Raw genomic sequence first — 24018 nt, 5'->3', positions numbered from 1 at the left:
GATAGCTAGAGAGGGAGGAAGGGGGGAAGGTGGGGAGTGAGAGGCAGAGATGAAGGTATTGAAGATGAAGAGAGAGGGAGGAAAAAGAGAGCGAGAGAAAGAGAAAGGGTGAATGAGAACAAGAGAGAAAGGCACATATTGCGATGATGATTATTATGAAGGGCTAGGGAAGCGAGGAATGCAGACTGGAGTGGAGGACCTATTACCTGGAGCAGGAACACTGCTGAGTGGCGTTGAGTGTAAGGGACCCTCCTGACTCCCACATTGGAGCCCCCCTCCACACAGAGCATAATTACACATTACACAATAGCACAATGACATAATTACACATGAACAGCACCACACAAACCAAAAGGACACAAACAAAACCAACACAGTTTGTCATTTTAACATACGGCATACACAGAACTGAAATAATTGGCAGCCACTCAAAGCTTATTGCACCAAAACAGAACAACAATCCCAGTAAATAGTGGTCACACACTGATTTCCGGAAAGCATCGTGCAAGTACTCCACGCTGTTTTTGTTTCTCATTTTACAGCTGTGTGTGTGTATGTGTGTGTCTGTGTGTAGTAAGTGCTTTTCTGATAAGGCCTGTGTGTCAGTTATGATGGATTCATCTTTCAAAAGTTTGTTTTTTTACATTTTTATGGAAGGGTGACTCACAGCCTCTACTAGAAAGAACAGCTGCAAAACATTCTTGTTAAGCTTTTGAGAGTAGGGAGCAGGGAGTGGGGGGAAGGGGGGTTATGTTTTTCCTTCTGTACTTTTCATGTAATAGGTAAGCTATGGCTACATTTTCTGGGGATGATGGGGTTAAAGTAGGTTTGGATGCATTAAAGGCATTCAAAATCATTGCATTTTATACATCAGACTCTTGCAACAGTAACATTTTCTGTGATATAGTCCTAATTGGACTAATTAACATGTTAATTAAGGATCACTGTGCTCCCGTTTCATTCACAGAAGAACGTGAGTCAGAATGAATAGTGCCAGACATCATTCATGCTGATATGTTTAGCATGGTTTAGATTGCACTTGCCAATTAAAGACGATTCCTCATCTGACATTTTCTAGCAGGAAATGTGAGTTTTTGTAAAATTTAGTAATCAGTCATTATATCATCAAAATGAAGAATTCCACCATTCAGGATATGTGAAATATAAAATGCATGTTTGTTTGGATAAGACATTTTGCTTTACCGTAAATTCTTCCACAAAGCAATTTTATGAGTTTTTTTTGTTCACTTTTCATGAAAGTCAGGTATCAGGAGAATAACCATGTTGGTAAATAAGCCTGTTGACTGACATTTGCATTATCCCTGGATGTTCAAGAGTTCAGTTTGTGATATGAGGGAAAGGATATGGGTAATCTCACAGGTAAGAATAAGCTTCAGCTGTGTTCCCTTAAGGGTGCGTGCTCAGTACTGAAGGATCTTGGAAAAGTCAAAGATCTGCTGAATCAGGTGGGGCGGCCTGTAGCGTAGTGGTTAAGATAAATGACTGGGACACACAAGGTCGGTGGTTCTAATCCCGGTGTAGCCACAATAAGATCCGCATAGCTGTTGGTCCCTTGAGTTGGGCCCATGTCTCCTGCTTAGTCTAATCAACTGTATGTCGCTCTGGATAAGAGTGTCTGCCAATAATGTAATGAGGAAGAAGGGAAAAACAAAACAGTGCTCACAGGAAGAGACGAGGGCTGCTGCATCCTCAACATATGCACTGTTTACTAAGCATACTGTCCAACTCATTTTAGTATGCGAAGTGCACTGGATGAGCACGTTGTTCAGTTGGAAAAATCCTCTCCAAATGTAGTGCACTTAAAATCCCTGGATGATATACACACATATTTCCGGAGCAGCTCACACGGAGTGTATTGGCGAGCACACATTTAGTATTTAGGAGGTCCAACCAAGAGCAAGAGGAGCCATCTTTGGTTCCAATCACAGTCCAATAAATCACAGAAAGAGATGAGATATTTTCAGCACAAGGGCGGATGTCTTATGGCACTTCTGCAGCACTGTTGGAAAACGGAGGATGTGTCGTATAGGCAGCAATATGTTTAAGTGACAGTACATATTTTGAGGACACGGTAGTTATAACGCTATCTCGGACACGGCCACACTCAACAAAACCTTGGGAATAGGCATATCATCTGGGGATTTTAAGTACGCTACATTAAGAGTAAATTTATCTCGCTTAACAAACTTCTCATGCAGTGTACCCAAATTATACACTCAATAGCTGTTGTGGACATGGCCTGATATGCTCAGATGCCCCTGTTCCTACACCGGCATCCAGACGGCCGAGACACATTGAAAGAAAGCTTCCATTAAAAAAAGCAGCACTTAAGCACTAATTTGTCTGGCATGTCAGCTGACTATAAACCCCTTCCTGGAATATGTCACTCTCACCACCACAAACCCACGTCATAAATATACTGTGAAGCTCAGATTGGAGGGGGGATGGGGTGATGAGAGCCATGCAGATAGGTAGTCACATTTTAAAATATGCACAAGGATACCTACTATTTAGTTCTATTAATTCACAAATTTGATTGAAGTATATCTGTTTTCTAAATTCATAACTTCTAAAGCACGGATCTCAGACTGAAACCCACAGTGTCTGTTTTTGATATGTTAAAATACTTGTGTTTAATCCCCCAAGTCACATTCAGGCTGCAGTGGGCTTAAGCTTTCATTCATTTTTTCCACAGTGAAACTTTCAATCCATATGGTCACAGGGTATACCGTTTGAAAGCATTGAGATTCAAAGTTCTATCTGTATAAACTATTTTACGATGCCTTTGCTTTAGCAACAACAATTTATTATTTTGTAACATGTGGGGTGGCAAAACAAGTGTTTGAGCTTCTATAACTTTGTTTCAGTAATGTCTAATCCTGACTGCCAAAGGTCACCTTTCAGAAGACACCAGGATTATGCCGGGAGATTTAGACACAGTTCCATATAATCTCTTTTATCTAAATTCTAGAATTCGAACTCTTTGAAGAACCCATTGACGATGATGAATATTCAGTTAAGAATAATCAAATCACATATCTGTGATCTTAAGGATTAATGAGCCTCGAAGTTCTTAAATTCTAGAGTTCAAAAAGATTTGTTTTCCATGTTTAATCTCCTCGCTGCCTATTTTACCATTTACCATTTACCATTTACCATTTACAATGTAATGAAGCTGCAGCTTTGGTGGGTTTCTGTGGTGGTCTTCTCCTGACTGCAGCAACACCAAGCTGGGCCCCACATCATCAAAACAAGCTGCGGCTTTGTTGAACACACATCAGCCGCTACGGGCAGCCGACATTCCACTGAGTTAACAGGAGAAACCATTACAGCGGGAAAACATGACCTCTGTTTCCTTCAGGCTGAAACAGAGAATTCTAGCGTCATCACATCGGACATCCAGGATGTGTATGTAGTGCTGATCTTCTGGCCTTAGCCTGTCCCTAGCCTAGCCTCACCTGAGAGATTTGAGAGAACACAGAAATAGTCTTATGCAACAAAAACTCGGGACGGACACTATTTTTATCATATTCACTAAAGATGACAGTAAGCCAACAGTGCAGTGTTTCTGGCTCCGGGACAGTTTTGGGTGGAAAAGATGAAATATCTGCACTTCTGCAGGATATCTGCAAGGTTCCCCAGGATGTTTTAGCTCCATATTTAAATGTTTGGATAACTGAGTCATCACTCAGCTCCAGCAGGAAAGAGGGCCTGGTGCTCGGCTTCTCACAGCGGACGTGTCGCTAGCGAAGTGTTAATGGACACCATCTTACCCTCTCCAGCAGGTCTATGTTATTTCTACAGACCTCTCAAGCCGTAACATTATGCTCCTATCAATGACAGGTCACAGCAATATACTGAACTGTAGCACACCAAGACACTTCTGCCTTCGTTGCAGGGGGGGGGGGGGGGGGGGGGGTGTTGGAATGACAAAGAACAGGGGATACTGGTTTATGTTCATGGCTGAAATGAAAGGACAATTATTCATGGCTGACACCTTACTAGAAAGACATCTGAAAATGAGAGGGGATAGAGGAGACAGATGTGAGAGTGTTAGTTCAGCGTTAGTTTTGCGGTGCGTGTCAGAGGTGTGACAATGTTAGCGCTGGTGTCAGAACAGGTTATTTAGAGAAGTTCTTGTTTTGTGATTGCATTGTGCAGTGAGAGGGAGTTTGGAGACAGAAAGACATGGAAAGAGAAAGTGAAAGAGGGAATTTCAGAGAATGAGGCAGCGTGACCATGTTTCATCTCTGAACAAAAAATCTGGGTAACTATGGGGACACATATGCATATATGCGTGTGTGTGTGTGTGTGTGTGTGTGTGTGCGTGAGCGCGAATGTGAGTGTATAAGCGTGCGTGTGTGTGTGTGTGTGTGTGTCTGGCTTAATGAGCCGAACCTCTTCCTGGCAAATTCCACACATTATATTAACAGTCTCTCATTAGCTGACTGCTAATGTTGTAAAAGGTAATTATAAAATTAAAACGTTATAATTAATTTCTTCACCATCCAACACCTCTAGAAGAGGAAATGCTTTGCGATGTTCCAAACTCACACAAAAGAGCAAGGTGCAGAACAAAAAGGAGGGAAAGGTACATAGGTACATTCTCAGAAAGAAGGGTTCTTTGGCTTGTCTCCACTGGGAACCCTTTTTAGTACTGTATGAAACCCTGTATGGTAGGTGAGAAACTTCTGAAAGCTTCCAGATTTAACTATTTTGCCTGAGAAATAAGCCTTGAAATACAGTAGATAAAGTTCCTAGATAAGGCAGTGGTTCCGAAACCTCTCCTAAGATGTGTTCCCTCTCAAGCGCACCTGACACAACAAATTAAGAGTTAGACCAGCTGTATCAGGTGAGCTTGAGGCAGAACTGGTGAAACACCTGGGTCCAGCTGAGGGTACGTGAGGAGAGGTCTGGGAAGAACTGCTGTACGGAGACTTGTTTCTCTTAAGTAGTCCCATAACTTTTTATCTGAGTGCTGATTGAATTAACCAAGATTGCTGCTTAGTCTGTAAAAGAAGTGTTATGATGAAGGCCATTTGGACCATTGAATCCCAATATGACCTTTGAGACAATACAGCAAATATCAGGTCATTTGTGCTGTTCAACTTTCCAATTTTACCATGCCTGATAAGGTGCCCCATCTTATAGTTTTCCACAAACCAATCACCCTCCCCCACCTGCCCACCAACTTCCGAAAGAAAAATCTGAAATTGCAGGTTGCAGATATGATAAATATTTCCTCCAAAAAATATTTCCAATAATTTTTTTTGGGATGCACAGAAAAAGAAAGCGGTTGCCCCCGAGTTATTTAACACTAGTTGGTTCGGCAAGTCTGCACATGCAAATATTTAAGCCCATTAGCCCCATGCAGGTGAGAAAGCACTTTTATAGAGCCGTCAGTAATGACAGTGATAATCATATTATTTACAGCCTGGGTTTTAATGGAGTGCCTCCTCTCTAATGGACCTGAAAACTGACAACAGACACACATATTCACAGGTGTGCGTGATATACACACACACACACACACACACACACACACACACGTGTTCCATCTGAATAGATAAATACAGTGACAAGCTTACAAGTCGATAATAACCTGACAACAAATTAATTTGTTTTAAGAGTGGAGTTCATGTTTATGTGACAAAGAACACTGGGTTGCACATATAAGGCTTTGCTCAAATGGTCTGTATGGAAGGACCTAGTACTCTGAATTTAGCCCTACAGGCAACCAAAAAACTTTGTTTTACTATAAATAAAAGTTTATTTTGGTAGATGTCTATGGTTAAAGCTATGTTTTACTTCATGTATACAACCTTCTTTTATTGGTATAATAAATTAAAGTCATTTCACACACTTTCATTCAAAAAAAGGAAAAATCAGCTTGCTACTAACTGCCACCTCTGATTATGGTTTTCAGTGTGTGCTTACGGGAATTGAGCCCAAAGTATATAGAGAGCGAGACTGCACACTCACTCCACTCTCTGGTTTGCCAAGGTGTTGAATAAGTCCAGTGAAAGTTGCTGTCAGGCACATCATCGTAAAGTTAATAAAGTACAGCATATAAAGTTCAATACTGTTGATTTCTGAAAGGACTGCGGAGAGAAAACAGTGCTTAATTTATTCTCTATTGATGGTAACATGACTGGAGAAAAATCCATTTTCACAAGTTTGAAAAAATCTCTCCGTGAGGTATGATAGAAATTTAATTAATTTAAAAAGCTTTTCCTTTCTCAATTTTAATCTGTTTTAATAGAAAACAGCAGGTATGTATTTAAGCACCCCTATATTTAAAGAACTTCATCAGTAATTTCACAGTCCATAGTACAGCTCACAAACCCCAGACGGCACTCAAATGTATGTGACTTTTCTGACCATATGACAAATACTAAGGAGCAAATAACTCCTCCATTACTTTATTGAGTGTATGAGTGTTGGATCACGGGAGGCCGATACACACACGGGGGAACGATCAGCAGCAGCTCAGAGGGAGAGTGGTGAGAGGGTGAGAAGGTTAGGTGAAGAGGTGTCCGCTCACCTGAGGCTCCTGTCCTGGGGGTGTCACTCACCGAGGTTCACAGAGATCTGCCGCCACGTCCCCACTGCCCGAGACGTCCCCCTTCTCCTGTGACCAGTCCAAGTGTGTCCCCCACAGTGTGTCGGGGGCCAGACTTGTCAAAGCTGACAGGAAGCTGAAAGTAATGCAAACAATCGCACATTACAACAGTGGTATGCAGAAGAGCATCTCTGAACACACAATGCATCAAACTTCTAAGTGGATAGGCTACAGCAGCAGAATACTTAATAAAATTGCAATAGAAAGCATTTCATCTCTTTGTCTGGTTTTGGCCTAAATGTGTATTTCCCAAATACAATATTTGTATACAGTATATAGTATCTTATACACATATGCGCTCACACACATTGGCACAAATAGGCAGATTTGAAATTTATGAATGCTCCTGTTCATAGCATTACCTTTTCTTCTCTTTATCTGACGTGTCAGTGCGGCACCTGAAACGCGAATGTACCATCCATTAAATAATAATCACCCAATTAAAGAGAGTAGAGAGGATCTGAGCATTAGCGGCAATAATTTCTTAATGTGGAGAACATGAAATAAAGGCTTACAATTATGCCGTCATTTTCATCGTCCGACTTTATTATTTGCAGCTAATTATCTCCCCAATATGTGGTGCTGCGGTTTTGAAGATATTTAAAAGTAGCTAAAGTGCCCTTACAGTGTTCCTTTATATAATGTGTCAATGTATCTAATTCGGCTGCAAGCGTTATCTGTTTTATTTGCCTGAAAGAGATGGATATTTGAAAATGATGTGCGTAAAAGATTCGTCTGTCATTACTGATTATGGAACGGTGGAAAATTAGTCACTTTAGTGCACAGCCAACAAAGGAAAAGCTTTAAATGTCAATTAAATACTTCCACATTGCTCCTTATTATCGGAGGCAGAGACTATAGCATGCTCATCCTACATAAATCTCCTTTTTATCTTCTTTTATCCAACACAGCCCTCCAATTTTCAGCATTGTCCAGTCTGTTCATGAGCTGCCTTCTCAAATGGATGGCTTTTAGGCTTTCATGCAATTAAATTAATTTTGGTTATTGTGGACATCAATCATACAGTCTGAGCCTATTTTAAGCCTTTTATAAACTGACTCCATTCTTGAGAGCTCTTTCCGTGTCAGCTTTGAACATGGAGAGCATGAGGCTATTGTGACAGAACTGCCCCTTTTTTTAGAAACCTGGGAATGTTCTCTCAAGGTGCTAAGCAACCCTGGAATGTTCTCTCAAGATACTAGGCAACCACAGATCGTTCATTCCAAGCCCTATGCCACTGCAGAATGCAGAATAGACACTTTATTTACACCAGGGGTTTACTTTATTAGGTAGACCTGTACACCAGCTTGTTAATGCAAATATTTCATCAGCCAATACTATGGCAGCAACTATACTATAGCAACTAGAAGCATGCAGACATGGTCAAGAGGTTCAGCTGTTTTTCAGATCAAATGTCAAAATGGGGAAGAAATTGGATCTAAGTGACTTTGACCTTGCAAAGATTGTTGGTGCCTGACTGAGTAGCTCAGAAACTTCTCATCTCCTGGGATTTTCACCCACAATAGTCTTTAGAATGGTAGATAAATAATATAAATAAACATCCAGTGAGCAGCAGTTCTGCAGGCAAAAATGTGTTGTTAATGAGAGAGGTTTGAGGAGCAGTCGCACTGCCCCACCTTACATACAATCTTTAATCACTCCCTACTCCCCAGCTAGACCACTCCGGTCTGCCTGCTCTGGTCGCCTTATGGTTCCCGCACTACGAGCAACTGGCGGTCGAGCTGCACGTTCACGCCTGTTTTCCATTCTGGTTCCTCAGTGGTGGAATGACTTGCCTACCACTGTCAGGACAGCAGAATCCCTCCCCCTATTTTGACGCAGACTAAAATCACACCTCCCCCCCCCCCCTTTCCGATTTCCCCCTTGTCAACCCCCCCAAAATTATATATATATATATATATATATATATATACAGTGGTGTGTAAAAGTGTTTGCCCCCTTCCTGATTTCTTTTTTTTTTTTGCATGTTTGTCACACTTAAATGTTTCAGATCATCAAACAAATTTAAATATCAGTCAAAGACAACACAAGTAAACACAAAATGCAGTTTTTAAATGAAGGTTTTTATTATTAAGGGAGAAAAAAAATCCAAACCTACATGGCCCTGTGTGAAAAAGTGATTGCCCCCTAAACCTAATAACTGGTTGGGCCACCCTTAGCAGCAACAACTGCAATCAAGCGTTTGCGATAACTTGCAATGAGTCTCTTACAGCGCTGTGGAGGAATTTTGGCCCTCTCATCTTTGCAGAATTGTTGTAATTCAGCCACATTGGAGGGTTTTCGAGCATGAACCGCCTTTTTAAGGTCATGCCACAGCATCTCAATAGGATTCAGGTCAGGACTTTGACTAGGCAACTCCAAAGTCTTCATTTTGTTTTTCTTCAGCCATTCAGAGGTGGACTTACTGGTGTGTTTTGGATCATTGTCCTGCTGCAGAACCCAAGTTCGTTTCAGCTTGAGGTCACGAACAGATGGCCGGATATTCTCCTTCAGGATTTTTTGGTAGACAGCAGAATTCATGGTTCCATTTATCACAGCAAGTCTTCCAGGTCCTGAAGCAGCAAAACAGCCCCAGACCATCACACTACCACCACCATATTTTACTGTTGGTATGATGTTCTTTTTCTGAAATGCGGTGTTACTTTTACGCCAGATGTAATGGGACACACACCTTCCAAAAAGTTAAACTTTTGTCTCGTCAGACCACAGAGTATTTTCCCAAAAGTCTTGGGGATCATCAAGATGTTTTCTGGCAAAATTGAGACGAGCCTTAATGTTCTTTTTGCTCAGCAGTGGTTTTCGTCTTGGAACTCTGCCATGTAGGCCATTTTTGCCCAGTCTCTTTCTTATGGTGGAGTCATGAACACTGACCTTAACTGAGGCAAGTGAGGCCTGCAGTTCTTTGGATGTTGTTGTGGGGTCTTTTGTGACCTCTTGGATGAGTCGTCGCTGCGCTCTTGGGGTAATTTTGGTCGGCCGGCCACTCCTGGGAAGGTTCACCACTGTTGGCTTTCGCCATTTGTGGATAATGGCTCTCACTGTGGTTCTCTGGAGTCCCAAAGCTTTAGAAATGGCTTTATAACCTTTTCCAGACTGATAGATCTCAATTACTTTCTTTCTCATTTGTTCCTGAATTTCTTTAGATCTCGGCATGATGTCCAGCTTTTGAGGATTATTTGGTCTACTTCACTTCGTCAGTCAGGTCCTATTTAAGTGATTTCTTGATTGAACAGGTGTGGCAGTAATCAGGCCTGGGTGTGGCTAGAGAAATTGAACTCAGGTTTGATAAACCACAGTTAAGTTATGTTTTAACAGGGGGGGCCATCACTTTTTCCACACAGGGCCATGTAGGTTTGGATTTTTTTTTCTCCCTTAATAATAAAAACCTTCATTTAAAAACTGCATTTTGTGTTTACTTGTGTTGTCTTTGACAAATATTTAAATTTGTTTGATGATCTGAAACATTTAAGTGTGACAAGCATGCTAAAAAATAAGAAATCAGGAAGGGGGTAAACACTTTTTCACACCACTGTATATATAATGGCACTTACGATGACTGTATTTGTGTTTAGAACAGCACTTCATGTGTATTTTACTAGTTATGGATGCTTTAACTTGAGGAAGAACCTATACACTTGTAAGTCGCTTTGGATTAAAAGCCTCTGCCAAATGACTAAAATGTAAAACGTAAATGTAAAAGAAGGGCCAGACTGGTCAAAGGCATTTAGCCTGACGCTCTTATCCAGAGCGATGTACAACGAAGTGCACACAGGAACAATACAATATCTAATACAATACAACAATATCTATATAACTATATATAAACATACAAGGCTAATTATGGTGGTGAGGTAGGGGGGAAAGGTGCAGTCTGAAGAGATGAGTCTTCAGTCTGTGTTTGAAAGTGGTCAGAGACCGCTGTCGACAGCAGTCGTGACCGAGAAGTGCAGGTGTGGTGAGGGGGAGGTACCAGGTGTCCCAAAGTGGAAGAACAGAGGGGTCTAGCTGGTGTATATGTCTTTATAAGTGATTGAATATCTGCAGGGGCTGATCCCTTAACTGCCTGCTATGCGAGCACCAAAGTTTTACATTTGAAGTTAGCCATAACAGGCAGCCAGTGGAGGTTGCTGAGCAGGGGGGTGACATGTGAATGTCTTGGGACATTGAATACCAGACGGGCTGCGGCATTCTGGATGAGTTGTAGGGGTCTGATGGCGGATGCTGGAAGGCCAGCCAGCAGAGAATTGCAATAGTCCAGGCGGGACAGGGCCATTGCTTGTACAAGGAGCTGAGTGGAGTAGGTGGTGAGGAAGGGTCAGATTCTCCGGATGTTGTACAGGAAGAACCTGCATGCCCGGGTCACCGTAACAATGTTCTCGGAGAATGACAGCCTGTTGTCCATCACCACTCCGAGGTTTCTGGGGGATGAGGTCACTGTGGTATCCCCTAGTGAGTTGGAAAAATTGGAGAAGAGAGAGGTTAGAGCAGGGAGGAAGATTACTTCCGTCTTACCTGTGTTGAACTTTAGATGGTGGTTGCCCATCCAGCTCTGGATGTCTCTCAGGCAGGCGGAGATACGGGTAGAGACCTGTGTGTCAGATGGAGGGAAGGAGAGAAAGAGTTGGGTGTCATCAGTATAACAATGATATGACATGCCACGAGCTGAGATAACAGAGCTAAGGGATCTACAAAAAATACAAAATCTTAACAAGTATTTTAGTTTCATATTTAGAATTAAAATCTTACGGTATTTCTATTACTATTTTTGCAGAAGAAGACAAACCTATTGCCAATGAGCTGAAACTGTTATGACTAATTTCAAGATTTGTAAATGGGATGAGAACATACAATTGTCAAACAAACAAGAAAGAAAAAACAAGACTCTTTACAATGCGAAAACACCTGTTGAGACCACCCTTTTTCTGCAGCGTGTTTACCTTAAGCACTGAGTGATGGTGAAATATTCTATGCTGGTGCTTCAATTCCAATTATAATTTTTAAAGCAAGTTAAACAAATTTGATAATTTACTCCATCGCATTAGGCTCAGGAGGTGTGTTATCATTGTACTTTGAAGACCGGGGCAGGAGGGCAGGCAGCCCGGCCCACACAGACATAGCTAGACGAGCGCAGAGGCACCGGTGTGGGCTGGAACGGCTCTGCAGGCCTTATCAACACGTCAAGCGATGGCTCATTCCAGCTCCCGTAGCTCCGGCCCAGACCAGACGGAGCGGTCACCTGTAATCCATCTTCACCGTGGTTTATCCCATCTCCTGCCCCAGCAAGCCCACTGGGGCAGCCTCCCTCCCTCCTGACAGGCCTGATGGATCGGGAGGACGAGACTGGAAACCCACTGGCCTGGCGCGCCACATCTCCCAATGCTAATATCTGCTCTCTGATAATCCGGGCACCCTCATTCTCTCTCAGTGCTTCATCCCTGTCCCCACCTCTGTGATCGTCTCAGGCCATCACGGCTCCCCAGGAAACGGGCGTGATATGAAATCAGATCTAACGCAGTTATTCATGGATTGGCTGCTCATTTTTCATGGTGACCTTGTCCAACAACTTGCTGGGGGCAGGGGAGAAAGGGCACGGACAAGTGGTTGGAGAAGGGGAGGGGAGGGGAGGGGGGGTGTATTGGGGGGAAGAACTTGCACAGCAACTACTGGGTAAACAGATGCATAGCTAGGTTCTGGCTGAATGCTAATGAATGCTCAGCCAAAATAATCACCCTCCCCACTTTATTCAATAATATAACTGTGCCCCTGTGAGTGGAAAATACATTCAAATAGTCTCAGATTTAGTGAAAACCGGGTACAAGGGAGAACAAACTAAACTAAATTTATACAGTCCTCATTGACAACAAAAATGAACTAACTCACTGAAGGAGATGAATAAATCTAGTAGAATAAAGCGAATGTAAAAACAAGACTGGATTTACCCAATACTAATGCAGCAGGCACACACTGCTGCAGTGTTACAGAGCACAGAGGGCCCTCTACAGCTGGTGGGAGACATGAACACACACTTGTGTTCAGAGAACCTGGGGTTGGCAAACTGTGACAAAAAATACTGTGTACTGATATTTATTCTGAACATCAGTGGGTCATAAATGACATTTGTATGCTGTGAAAATGTAAATTTAGTTATAGTAAACGTTGATTGCATTATGAAATATTTACATTCAACTGATTACAACATTATTATTATTATTATTATTATTATTATTGTTATTATTATTACGATTATTATTATTATTATTATTATTATTATTATTATTATTATTATTATTATGCAGTCATGATATAATGGCATTGTTATTCAAATGTGCTTCAATGCACTATTCTGCTAAATGGCCATGTACTTCAGTCAGCAGTGGGTGTTCAGTTTAGTCATTGTTAACCTTTCTATTGATTTGGGGTCCTCAGCCCAAGGGGTTTTTATTTTAGGGAGACTTTTAAAGCCCCAAGTTATTAAACTGTTTATACACTCTAGGTACAAAAAAATCCTAACAAACTAACAAACTGAGTTCATACATTTGTGAAGAATGCTCATAACAGCTCGTTAGAGGCTATTTCTGTAAATGCTTTGACCCGTTCCGTCATGTTGCAGGCAAGTGAACTGGTGACATTTCACATTGTGCTTCCATACTGAACACAGGCAATACCTATGTTCATTGGACTATGTTATAAAGTGCCATTATAGAATGGTGTAGTGCAGTCTTCATTAAAAATGAACCCCTTGCATTTAGAATGTGGGATATCACTCTCTGTGTATAGAAAAACTGACATAAAGTACAATATTTATATCAGCTTGGTAAAGTTGTGCAGCCGTAGCAATTAATGTATTGCATATGCTTTATAAAAACAATTATGGAGGATGGCAAATTAATTTAAAAGCAGTGAGGTGCAATTATAGTTTTTCTCCATTTTCTTTTGAAGAAAATGAAGAAGATAAGAAACCAGCCAAATCTCTTGCCACCAGGGAAGTAGCCACAGCAGGGTAAAGCTCTAGTCTGCTTTGAATCAGGGGAATGCTCTTCACTTTAGATGTAGGTGAAATCAAGGCCAATGCAAGTACCAATGACAATCCGAATATCTGAGGATGTTGACCCGCTTTTAAAACACAAAAAGGGCAGTATTATAAATACAAAACACATGTACACTGACACATACAAAATACTCTGATGTTCATTTCATGAATTTTTATTTTTCATCATTTTAAAATAATCCATCAACAAATGACACAAACTACATGTTCATATACAAAGAGGAAGTCCTGCACCATCTCTCTGTCTGTCTGTCTATCACACTGGGCTTTTCACAAATATACCGTCTAAGAATACATACAGTAGCACAGCTATGAGAGAAGAGAGTGCCATGTTTTAGAGCAGTGGCACAAGCTCGTTTCTGACAGGAGGCTGGCACTGACTGCGAAGAGGCCTGAACATACAGAAACCAGGTCTATTGTACAGGAACGACCATGTCAACTGCAGAGAGACAACAGTATGCCGCGTCTACAGTGTAGAACACTGCACTCAACACCCAATCCTCACCTCAGTGGTAGACTCACCCTGCTGATACAATTTTACTCAGTGATAGACAAACTTCACTTCACCTGATTCAACTAATGAAGGCCTTGACTGAGGATCGATTTGCTTATTAGTTGAATCGGGTCTGTAACAAAAGCTAGCACTCACACTAGCCTTTCAACAATATAACTCTCTGCCTAGCTTCCAGTGTCCTGCTCTGCTTTGAGCTCATCTGGAGACCGGTACTGGGAAAGCTCTGGGAGATAGACTCTGTAGGTCTGCTGTAAGAGGCTAGTGAAGGAAGAACACACCTGTCTCTCGGGCCTTAGCCCTGGCTTTCTCAGCCATGCATGAACACTGACCGTCTACAACGCCACCATGGACTCCTGACTTAGAAACTTTGCTCTTCCTCTCGCCCTTCAGTCCTGCTCACCCCCCTCTTATTCTCGGTCTTCTCTTTCATTTCATCCCAGAGACTCCAAGAGAGCAGTGGAAGTTTCTTCTTCTGCCTCTCTTCCTCCTGTCACACTACTCAATCCGTAGTCCCTGTTACTTGTTCTACGCTTTTTCTCACTCCAATCTCTCAGAGCACTTTATTCAGTGATATTTCTTTCATTTTTAAGATGTGCAAATGCGCACTTGTGGTTTGGTCCTTTCTCTGCATATTGTATGTGTGTTTATAGTTCACACTAGGGCAGACTGAGCATCATGGGATACAAATAGCTAGGCTAGGGACTAGGAGCACTACTTCTGACTCTACTGATAGAAAGACTAAGCTGTGTGTGTGTTTGGCAAGTATTTTTTAAATAAGAGAACTAAAAACAAAACAATAAAATGCAAAATGAAATCTACTGAAATGAATAGCAATGGTGCAATTCAATTCCTTTACAAAATACCTTACCAAGGTCAAAAATATATATATATATATCTGAAGAAACCAGGACAAACAAGTCAAAAGCAAAGCTTGCATTGTAGAGCTAGCATGTTCATATGGCAGCACCAGAGTTTTGCTCAATCGCATTTGAAATAGGCCCTCACAAGAATGACAGGCCTAATGATGGTGGAACTCCATCAACAGATTCCTCACATTGTCAAAAAAAGCACAGAGCGGGTACTAGCTAAGCAAACCCATTTCTTTTCATTGATGTTGTCAAAATGTAAAGGTTTCTATAAAAATACACATCAACTGTCTGCTTTAAATAAAGAATAAATATTCGGTTTTGGCATGAATGGTTATTTTTAGCATCTTTTGATTCAGGCTTATTAGCCTACTTCATGGAAGATGAATTGTACATCCGATATGGCACTCTGTTATATAATTCAAAGCTGTATTTATTGATTTTGCATGCAGGCCAAATTTAATAATCAAACATTATTATTCAAACTGCGAGCTGCGAGATAAGCAAATTTAGGTCAAAGCACAACTCTGATTTGTTTGTGCATCCATGTATTTGCACCTGTGTGCATAGCAGAGATAATTGCAATGTCAACACAGTGCTTATTGAGCTTGTGCCAAATGCTCCACCCTCACCCCCAACCAAGAGATACAATGTCCACCAACCAAAATAACCATGTACATGCAATATACACTATTTACATATTTACCATATTTAAATGAACACTGTGCAAATAGTTGTACAACGCCATGCCATGTGATTTGTTTTTACACACACCCCCAAAAAACTGGTAAAACCTTTCATGTTTGTGATTTTAAAGCCTTATAATGTGTGACAAAATGGCTTACAGTTTGATGTTTGACAAAATGGCTTACAGTTTGATAACCCACATACCACATGCTGAAAACCATAAAAATAAGGACATAAACTGTATTATGCATTCTGGGGAAAATACATAGATATATGAGTCCACAACTGGAAGATACCACTTTGAGAGCACAAAGAGTCATCATCAAAGACTTTATGGTGCCTTTTGAATGTGTTATGAATAATAAAGTATGATGAATATAATGCTCTAGAATAAAATCCTAAAAGGCAAAAACCTTTTTTGGGTGTATGTTTCATATGAAGCTTCATATGAAAATCTACTCTACAACTAACAAACTGAGTAAGTCTACTCTAAACTCTAACTAGATGTGCGACAATCTGCTTTACTACCAACAAGATGGGTTGTACTTTCCTCAAGACCAACTGAATTCCTGGTATTCTACACTAGAACTAAAATAATATAGGGATTTCTCCACTATAGAATACATTAGATTCTACCTGAGCATGTGACATTCAAATGAGTACAATATTAGTAGTAAAAACGAGCAAACTACTAAAAGCTAAATAATTTAAGACTCCACTAAAAGACTGAATCAGAAGAATTCAGTTCTCTCCGCCAGTATTCACTCAGTTTAATGGAGTTAGCCCATTCTGTAGACAGCATGTGACATAATGAGAAAACCCTATAATTGTGAAGGAGATTGAATACGGGAAGAGATAACCACATTTTACTGATTGAAACATTTAGCAGAGTCTTTATAACTGATTTAGCTATTACACATTTCATTATTGAGCCACGGAGTGCTCTGTTGAGAAAGGATGTGGCATTTTCTGGCTGAGTGACTGCTACTGTGAGGTAAGACTGGGCCTGTGTATCATGTACACCACCATGCTCATCATATACCCAACACACACTCACCTGCACTCACCACACACTCACCTACAGTCACCACACACTCACCTGCACTCACTACAAACTCACCTACACTCACCACACACTCACCTGCACTCACTACAAACTCACCTACACTCACCACACACTCACCTACACTCACCACACACTCACCTGCACTCATCACACACTCACCTACACTCACCGCACACTCACCACACACTCACCTACACTCACCACACACTCACCTATACTCACCACACACTCACCACACACTCACCTGCACTCATCACACACTCATCTACACTCACCACACACTCACCTGCACTCATCACACTCATCTACACTCACCACACACTCACCACACACTCACCAGCACTCATCACACACTCACCACACTCACCAGCACTCATCACACACTCATCTACACTCACCACACACTCATCACACACTCACCACACACTCACCAGCACTCATCACACACTCATCTACACTCACCACACACTCACCTGCACTCATCACACACTCACCTGCACTCATCTACACTCACCACACACTCACCTGCACTCATCACACACTCACCTACACTCACCACACACTCACCACAAACTCATTCATCACACACTCACCACACACTCACCACACACTCACCACATACTCATCGCACATTCACTGCAAACTCATTCATCACACACTCACCTATACTCAGCACTCACTCATCACACACACACTCACCACAAATTCACTCATCACACTCACCACACTCATCACACATTCACCTACACTCACCACTCACTCATCACACACACACTCACCACAAACTCACTCATCACACATTCACCTACACTCACCACTCACTTATCATACATATCATACTCATCACTCACTCATCACACTCACCACACACTCATCACACACTCACCACAGACACACCTACACTCATCTCAAACTAGGCTAATTTTATCCCCGCACTCAGTAGTGGTGTGAGGAGATTCTTGACCAGTGGGACCAACAGGAAGCAGGACCACATAACACATCAACGTACACATTGATATCTCTGGCTAATGTACCAAATTTTGAAACAAATGTGACACACAAGACTATTCTGATGATCACAGTGTTCTGCCATGAATTCCATTTTACAGTAATGAAGGGGGGTAGGGGATAATATCTCAGCATACGACAATACAGCGGCAACAGGTGTGTGTGTGTGTGTGTGTGTGTACATATACAGACTGAAGCAAATGGCTGCACTAAACTGGCACGCTGAATAGTGAATAAACACAAAATACAATAAGAAATTTGTATGAGCGAAGTTCACTACAGTCATGAAGTGAAAACTAAAGTGCTGTTCTTCAGCTTTGCAAAAGAGTAAAATGGGGTAGCCCTGAAGAGGTGTACAGCGACCGCCCCCACCCTACATGCTCAGCCTGACAACAGGATGAAAAGGAATGCTTCCTCTCCTTCCTCTTCTTCTTTTGCTCTTCCTCCTGCCTTCTCTCATGGCCAGGGCACATTGTGCAGAACATCCTGTTCCTCCTGCTCTAATCATGCAATATCTATTGCCCCAAAATGATCATGGCATAGCAATAATCACAATAACAGTGACAAGCACAACACCAATAGCAATAATAATATTCCAGGCTTTCGCCTTTCATTTCTGTAATACAAATAACAATGGACCAAAAAAACAAAATAAAACACATTTCAGACAAATTTTGTGTTGACAAGCTTTCAACATTGATATTTTGTAGTTGCCTCAGTCAACCCATAGGTCCCTCTGCCCTCTTGTCCGAGCATCTCTTGGACAGTGTGGAATGATCCCAGCAGTTCTTGGAATGTATGCAGCCCTAACATTCCAATTAATCGGTCAAGAGTACTAGCTGGACCCTGACTGCCATTGAGCCGTTGAGTGAGAACGTGGACCAGGCCGTGCCTAAGGGAGAACCTAGCACTTCTCTGGTCAGGCAAACTGGGTCAGCGCTGATATAATCTTATGCTTCCTGTGGTTAGAGTCTCCTCCCCATTTCAATCACTTCAAATTATATTCTTGTTAAAACGTTTCTGCCTCTCCAGGTCCATCATTGCTTCTATTTGGCTTTTGATCACTTATCAATCATTGTATTTCCTGTTTCCTGTGTGTGTGCATGTGTGTGTGTGTGTGTGTGTGTGTGTGTGTGCTAAACACCTGCTTGATATACAGTGCAGTCCGTAAGTATTTCACCAGTGATATATATATTTTGTTGTTTTGGCTCAGTACTCCAACACATTGAATGGCACATTTGAAATAAAACAATGATTATGAACTTAAAGTGTGACTTTGAGCTTTAATTTGAGGGTCCTTTGAATGGTGAAGAATCCCTTTGTAACCTTTTCAACAGATCAAGAATATTCTCCAGGATGGAGGTGTAGATGTGGCCAAAAAGACCATCAAGAGAGGACTACACCAGTATAACTTTGGGGGGTTCACCACAAACCCCTTTCAAGCATCAAGAATAGAATAGCCAGGTTAGTTGGCAAAAACAAAACAAAAAACTTTTGTAACAAAGCGTTATGGTCAGATGAGACAAAGATCAACCTGTACTAGAGTGATGGAAAGAGGAAAGTGTGAAGAAAAAAAAGGTCACGATCCAAAGCACACCACCTGTCCAACATCATGGAAGTAGTGCTATGGCTTGGAACATGTATGGCTGCCACTGGAAAGGCCTCAATCCAATTGACCATGTATCTCACTTTCTAAAGACCAGACTGAAGGAAAATAGTCTCCTGAACAAGCAGGGGCTGAAGAGGGCGGCAGTGCAGGTCTGGCAGAGCATCACCAGGGAAGATACCCAGCATCTGGCAATGTCTATGGGTTGCACACTTCAGGCATTAATTGCAAAGTATTTGCAACAATATATATATATATATATATATATATATATATATATATATATATATATATATATATATATATATAATTTGTTCAAAAACGTTTGGTCCCCTAAAATTGGGGGGTACTATGTATGAAAAGAGCTGTAATTCCCACATGGTTCACCCGATATGGACATACAATTAAATTAAAACTCTTTAACCATAGTGATAGTTTTATTTCAACTGTTTGTTGAAATAATGTCACTGACCAAATACTTATGGACTGCACTGTGTAACACACCCTGCTACAGTAAGACTGTAGTTTTCAGTTTTTTTTATTTTTTATTTTCATTTTCAACTTTATTCTTTTCATTAAGCCTTTTTGTCTCTGCTTTGCATTATGAACATTCAGTGTTTTTGGGTGTAGGTGATCTAATATAGTCACAGGACAAAGCCTTGGGAATGCAGCTGCCATTTTGCTGTCAATCACGTCATGTTATGAAACTGATGCAGACAAGTATCTTGCCATGGCATTGCCATTAATCTTCACGCCCAACTATGTGCAGTTTTAAGGATTTTGACACAATGATAGCAATTGATAGCAATCAATTCACTGTATCACACGATACTGATGGTACTGATGGTAGGTTACCAATCAAAAGATTATTGGTCATTTTTACTCTAACATGTAAACTAGTATAAATGAAATTGACAAAGATCACATACTGAGATTCTGAAGTTGCCACAGCAGCAGTGACACTTGATTGGAACGGTAAGACTGCCATTGTCTTTGCTCTGGTGTCATCAGTCGAGCCTTGTTACCATTTCCTCACTGGTAGCCAAAAATAAAACATGCATATTCAATTTAACCGATTTCACAGATCTCCGTGGTCATTTCCTTCATTATGTCCACGGCAGAAGAAAAATATATCACGGTTCGGTTTTTTATTTTATTTGGATCTGCTTGCTGCCAAAGTTATGGAAAAGAACAGCACTTAGCCTGTTCAATGCATTTTATATGCACGTACCTGGTTGCCATTCACAAAAAGAAAGAACAATAGGACCTTGCACGCAGAAACAACCTGCTATGTCCCCCTGGTCTGTCATCGTACAGTCTCCCTCTAAGACAGGGAGGAGTGGAGGGGGGGGGGGGGGGGGTCAGTACAGGGCTACAAGCACCCTTGCTGCCCCCAACTCTGCCCCCCCCCCCCCCCCCCCAGCACAGGGGTATCACCGTCTACTGCTCCCCCAGGAACTAAACAAGTGATAGCAGTTCCCCTCCCCAACCCACACCGCCTCCTCTTCATCTTCCTCGTCCTCTCGGGCTTCAGAGGTTGCTCTCCACACTCGGTGCCCTGTTCTCCAGGGAGAGGGTCTCCGTGACGGGGCTACAGCTGCAGACGTCGTCGCCTAGTAGGGCAGGGTACAGCAGGCCGCTCTTGCCTGTGCCGTTCTGACACGTGGCCACTAGGTGGCGGTGCTCCTCTCGCCCACAGCTGGGCGGGGCCAGGAGAGGGGCGGGGTTTTGGTGGTCGAGGGGGTGGAGCTGGTGGTGCATGGCAACGCTGCCGCTCTTCACGTGGGCCGTCTGGCTATGGGTGTGCCTGTACTCCTCGTCTATGTCCTTCCCCAACTTCCACCTCTTCCACTTCTTAAGCAACTCTGACTGCACCTGAGAGAGAGAGAGAGAGAGAGAGAGAGAGAGAGAGAGAGGGAGGGAGAGAGAGGGAGGGAGGGAGAGAGAGAGAGAGAGAGAGAGAGAGAGAGGTTAGTAAACCTCATGTTTACTTATTTCCTGCTTGTCCCATTTGGGATCTTTTGGGGTACAACCGCAGGCATTGCAGGCGCAATCCTGAGGGGGAACTCACCTCCTTGTTGACGAAACAGTACAGGATAGCCACCAGCATTCCCTGGGGGGAAAGACACAAATATTCAGCTCCCTCCACTTTGCGCGCCTGTTTTCTTCTCCTTTTTCTGTGTCTGTCCGCTCTGTGTGTCCTCAGTGTATCTGTGTCTCCTGGCTCTCGATGTTTCTGTGTGTTCTGTGTCCTCACTGCGTCTGTGTGTTTCCTGGCTCTCTGTGTGTTTTGTGTCCTCACTGCATCTGTGTGTTTCCTGGCTCTCAGTGTGTTTTGTGTCCTCACTGTGTCTGTGTGTTTTGTTTCCTCACTGTGTCTGTGTGTCTCCTGGCTCTCTGTGTGTTTTGTGTCCTCACTGTGTCTGTGTGTTTCCTGGCTCTCTGTGTGTTTTGTGTCCTCACTGGGTCTGTGGGTTTCCTGGCTCTCAGTGTGTTTTGTGTCCTCAGTGTGTGTGTGTGTTTTGTTTCCTCACTGTGTCTGTGTGTCTCCTGGCTCTCTTTGTGTTTTGTGTCCTCACTGTGTCTGTGTGTTTCCTGGCTCTCTGTGTGTTTTGTGTCCTGACTGTGTCTGCATGTTTTGTGTCCTCACTGTGTCTTCTGACTGTATGTGCATCAGGAGCAGACCTGGAAGGAGTTGAACAGGAGGTCGCAGAAGAGCTTTGTGAGGCGTAGGGATCTGGTTGTGGCCTGCTCGTCTATCACAAAAGCAAACAGGATACAGTGGATTCCCAGCAGAGGGATCAGAGTGAGCGTGGACTTAGCCAACCTTGAGAGAGAGAGTTAGATAGAGAGGGGGGGAGAAGGAAAGTGAGAAAGTGTGAGATTGTGAATCCAGTGGGAAAGAGGCAAGAGAAAGGAAAGGCAACAAGGAAAGAAATATGAAGGGAGTCAAAGGAATAAAGTGTTTTTTGTGGAAAAGAGAACAGGAGAGGGACTAAAGGCTACAGAGATTAAAGGTGAAAGAGAGAGAAAGAGAGGTTCGGCAAACACTGAAGGATGATGCCAGAGAGGAGGTTGGAGGAGAATGGCAGGCAGTACAGCATAACTTAATTTCTGTGTGCTGCGTAACACAAGCAGCAGGGGGCGCCACTCACCTGAATTTGTAGTCGGTGTACCTCATCTGGTGTGCTCTGAGCTTAGACATAAGGATCTTAATTACCCTTATAAAAATGAAGAAGTTGATCTGATAGAGAGACAGGGAGAGAAAGAGAGATGCATTCGAGGCAACAGTCCAACCAGCTGACACAAACACATCTTGTACGCATTGCTCAGCATGGACATATTGGCCCCAGCTTGCATTGTTTTAGCTGGAGCCAGTCTATGTATTTTGCAGTTACAAAAAAGAGACAGAGAAAGAGGAGACTCTTTCATTCCCCCTGCCATTTTCACCACGGTTCTGTGTGCTTTTGAGCTTCCACTCTATGATTTACTACTGCTACTGCTATGGCGACATGGCTCAGGCAGTAAGAGCAGTCGTCTGGCAGTCGGAGGGTTGCCGGTTCGGGCTGTGTCGAAGAGTCCCTGAGCAAGACACCTAACCCCCAAATGCTCCTGACGAGCTGGTCGGCGCCTTGCGTGGCAGCCAATCGCCGTCGATGTGTGAGTGTGTGTATGAATGGGTGAATGAGAAGCATCAATTGTACAGCGCTTTGGATAAAGGCGCTATATAAATGACAACCATTTACCATTACTACTACTACTAATGCCTCTTGCATGCTGGGATAGGTTCCAGCCCCTCGCCCACCCCCTGTGACCCTGGGAATAAACGGGTTAGATAATGGATGGATGGATGGAATACATTTCAGGACTTGAAAAGCAAGGAATACAAAACTTCAAGGGTGAAAAGGAAGTGGGTGTGGAGGCAGCGATGAAAGGAACATGTCTCTCGACGGACACAGAGAACTTTACACCAGATGTATAGCCGGAGATGAAAGATTTAAAGATTTTTGTTCAACTAAGGAATGCAGACAGTGCAGAGACTATGAAATGCATCCTTCTCACAAAATCTCACTTTACGTACCTAATGTACGGTTTATATACATCTTTTATGTGTACTCTGACTGTGATGTGAAGTCAGCTGAGAGTTCCTGACAGGAGCATTAGTTAGAAGGTACAGGGGAACTGGCTGTTACGTAACCCGGTACTGTTGGAGCACGTAGGCTCAAGGACAAGGAAAGGAACAGCGCTAGATAACGCCCCCCCCTCACCTCCGCCACACGACACGTACGTGAGCGATTCATTCATGCGCTGTCGCTGGGGGGAAGTGAGGAAGTGCCTGCCAGGCACACAGACTGACAGCTCACGCTTTGTCCTTAATATGATCTGGGAGAGAGGGAATGCTGGATGCTACAGTCCTGTTCTGAAATTGTATTGCTTGCAATGTAATGTAATCTTTTCTTTACATTGTTTCTGCTTTAAAACATGAAAACAGACGGCTGTCAAATTGTCATCTTATATACTGTATGTACAGCTCAGTCTGTAAATCAGAGAGAGAGAGA

At 42.5% G+C, this 24018-nt stretch overlaps 1 protein-coding gene across 4 annotated transcripts in view; it reads right to left on the bottom strand.

Annotated features, from left to right (window-relative positions):
- Positions 1-20901: 20901 nt before the first annotated feature.
- The window catches only part of LOC133114867 (glucagon receptor-like), a 37393-nt gene continuing 34276 nt past the window's right edge, over positions 20902-24018 (bottom strand). For all 4 annotated transcript variants that reach the window (XM_061224550.1, XM_061224549.1, XM_061224552.1 and 1 more), the window contains exons 11-14: positions 22615-22703; positions 22145-22286; positions 21531-21572; positions 20902-21334 (exon numbers count right to left, since the gene is read on the bottom strand). In XM_061224550.1, the coding sequence (XP_061080534.1) occupies positions 20990-21334; positions 21531-21572; positions 22145-22286; positions 22615-22703 (618 nt within the window). In that variant the 3' untranslated portion in view covers positions 20902-20989. The remainder of the gene's footprint in view (positions 21335-21530; positions 21573-22144; positions 22287-22614; positions 22704-24018) is intronic.

This window comes from Conger conger, chromosome 16 (assembly GCF_963514075.1).
Source record: "Conger conger chromosome 16, fConCon1.1, whole genome shotgun sequence".
NCBI classification, from domain to species: Eukaryota; Metazoa; Chordata; class Actinopteri; order Anguilliformes; family Congridae; genus Conger; species Conger conger.
This window is presented reverse-complemented; position numbering and strand designations above follow the sequence as displayed.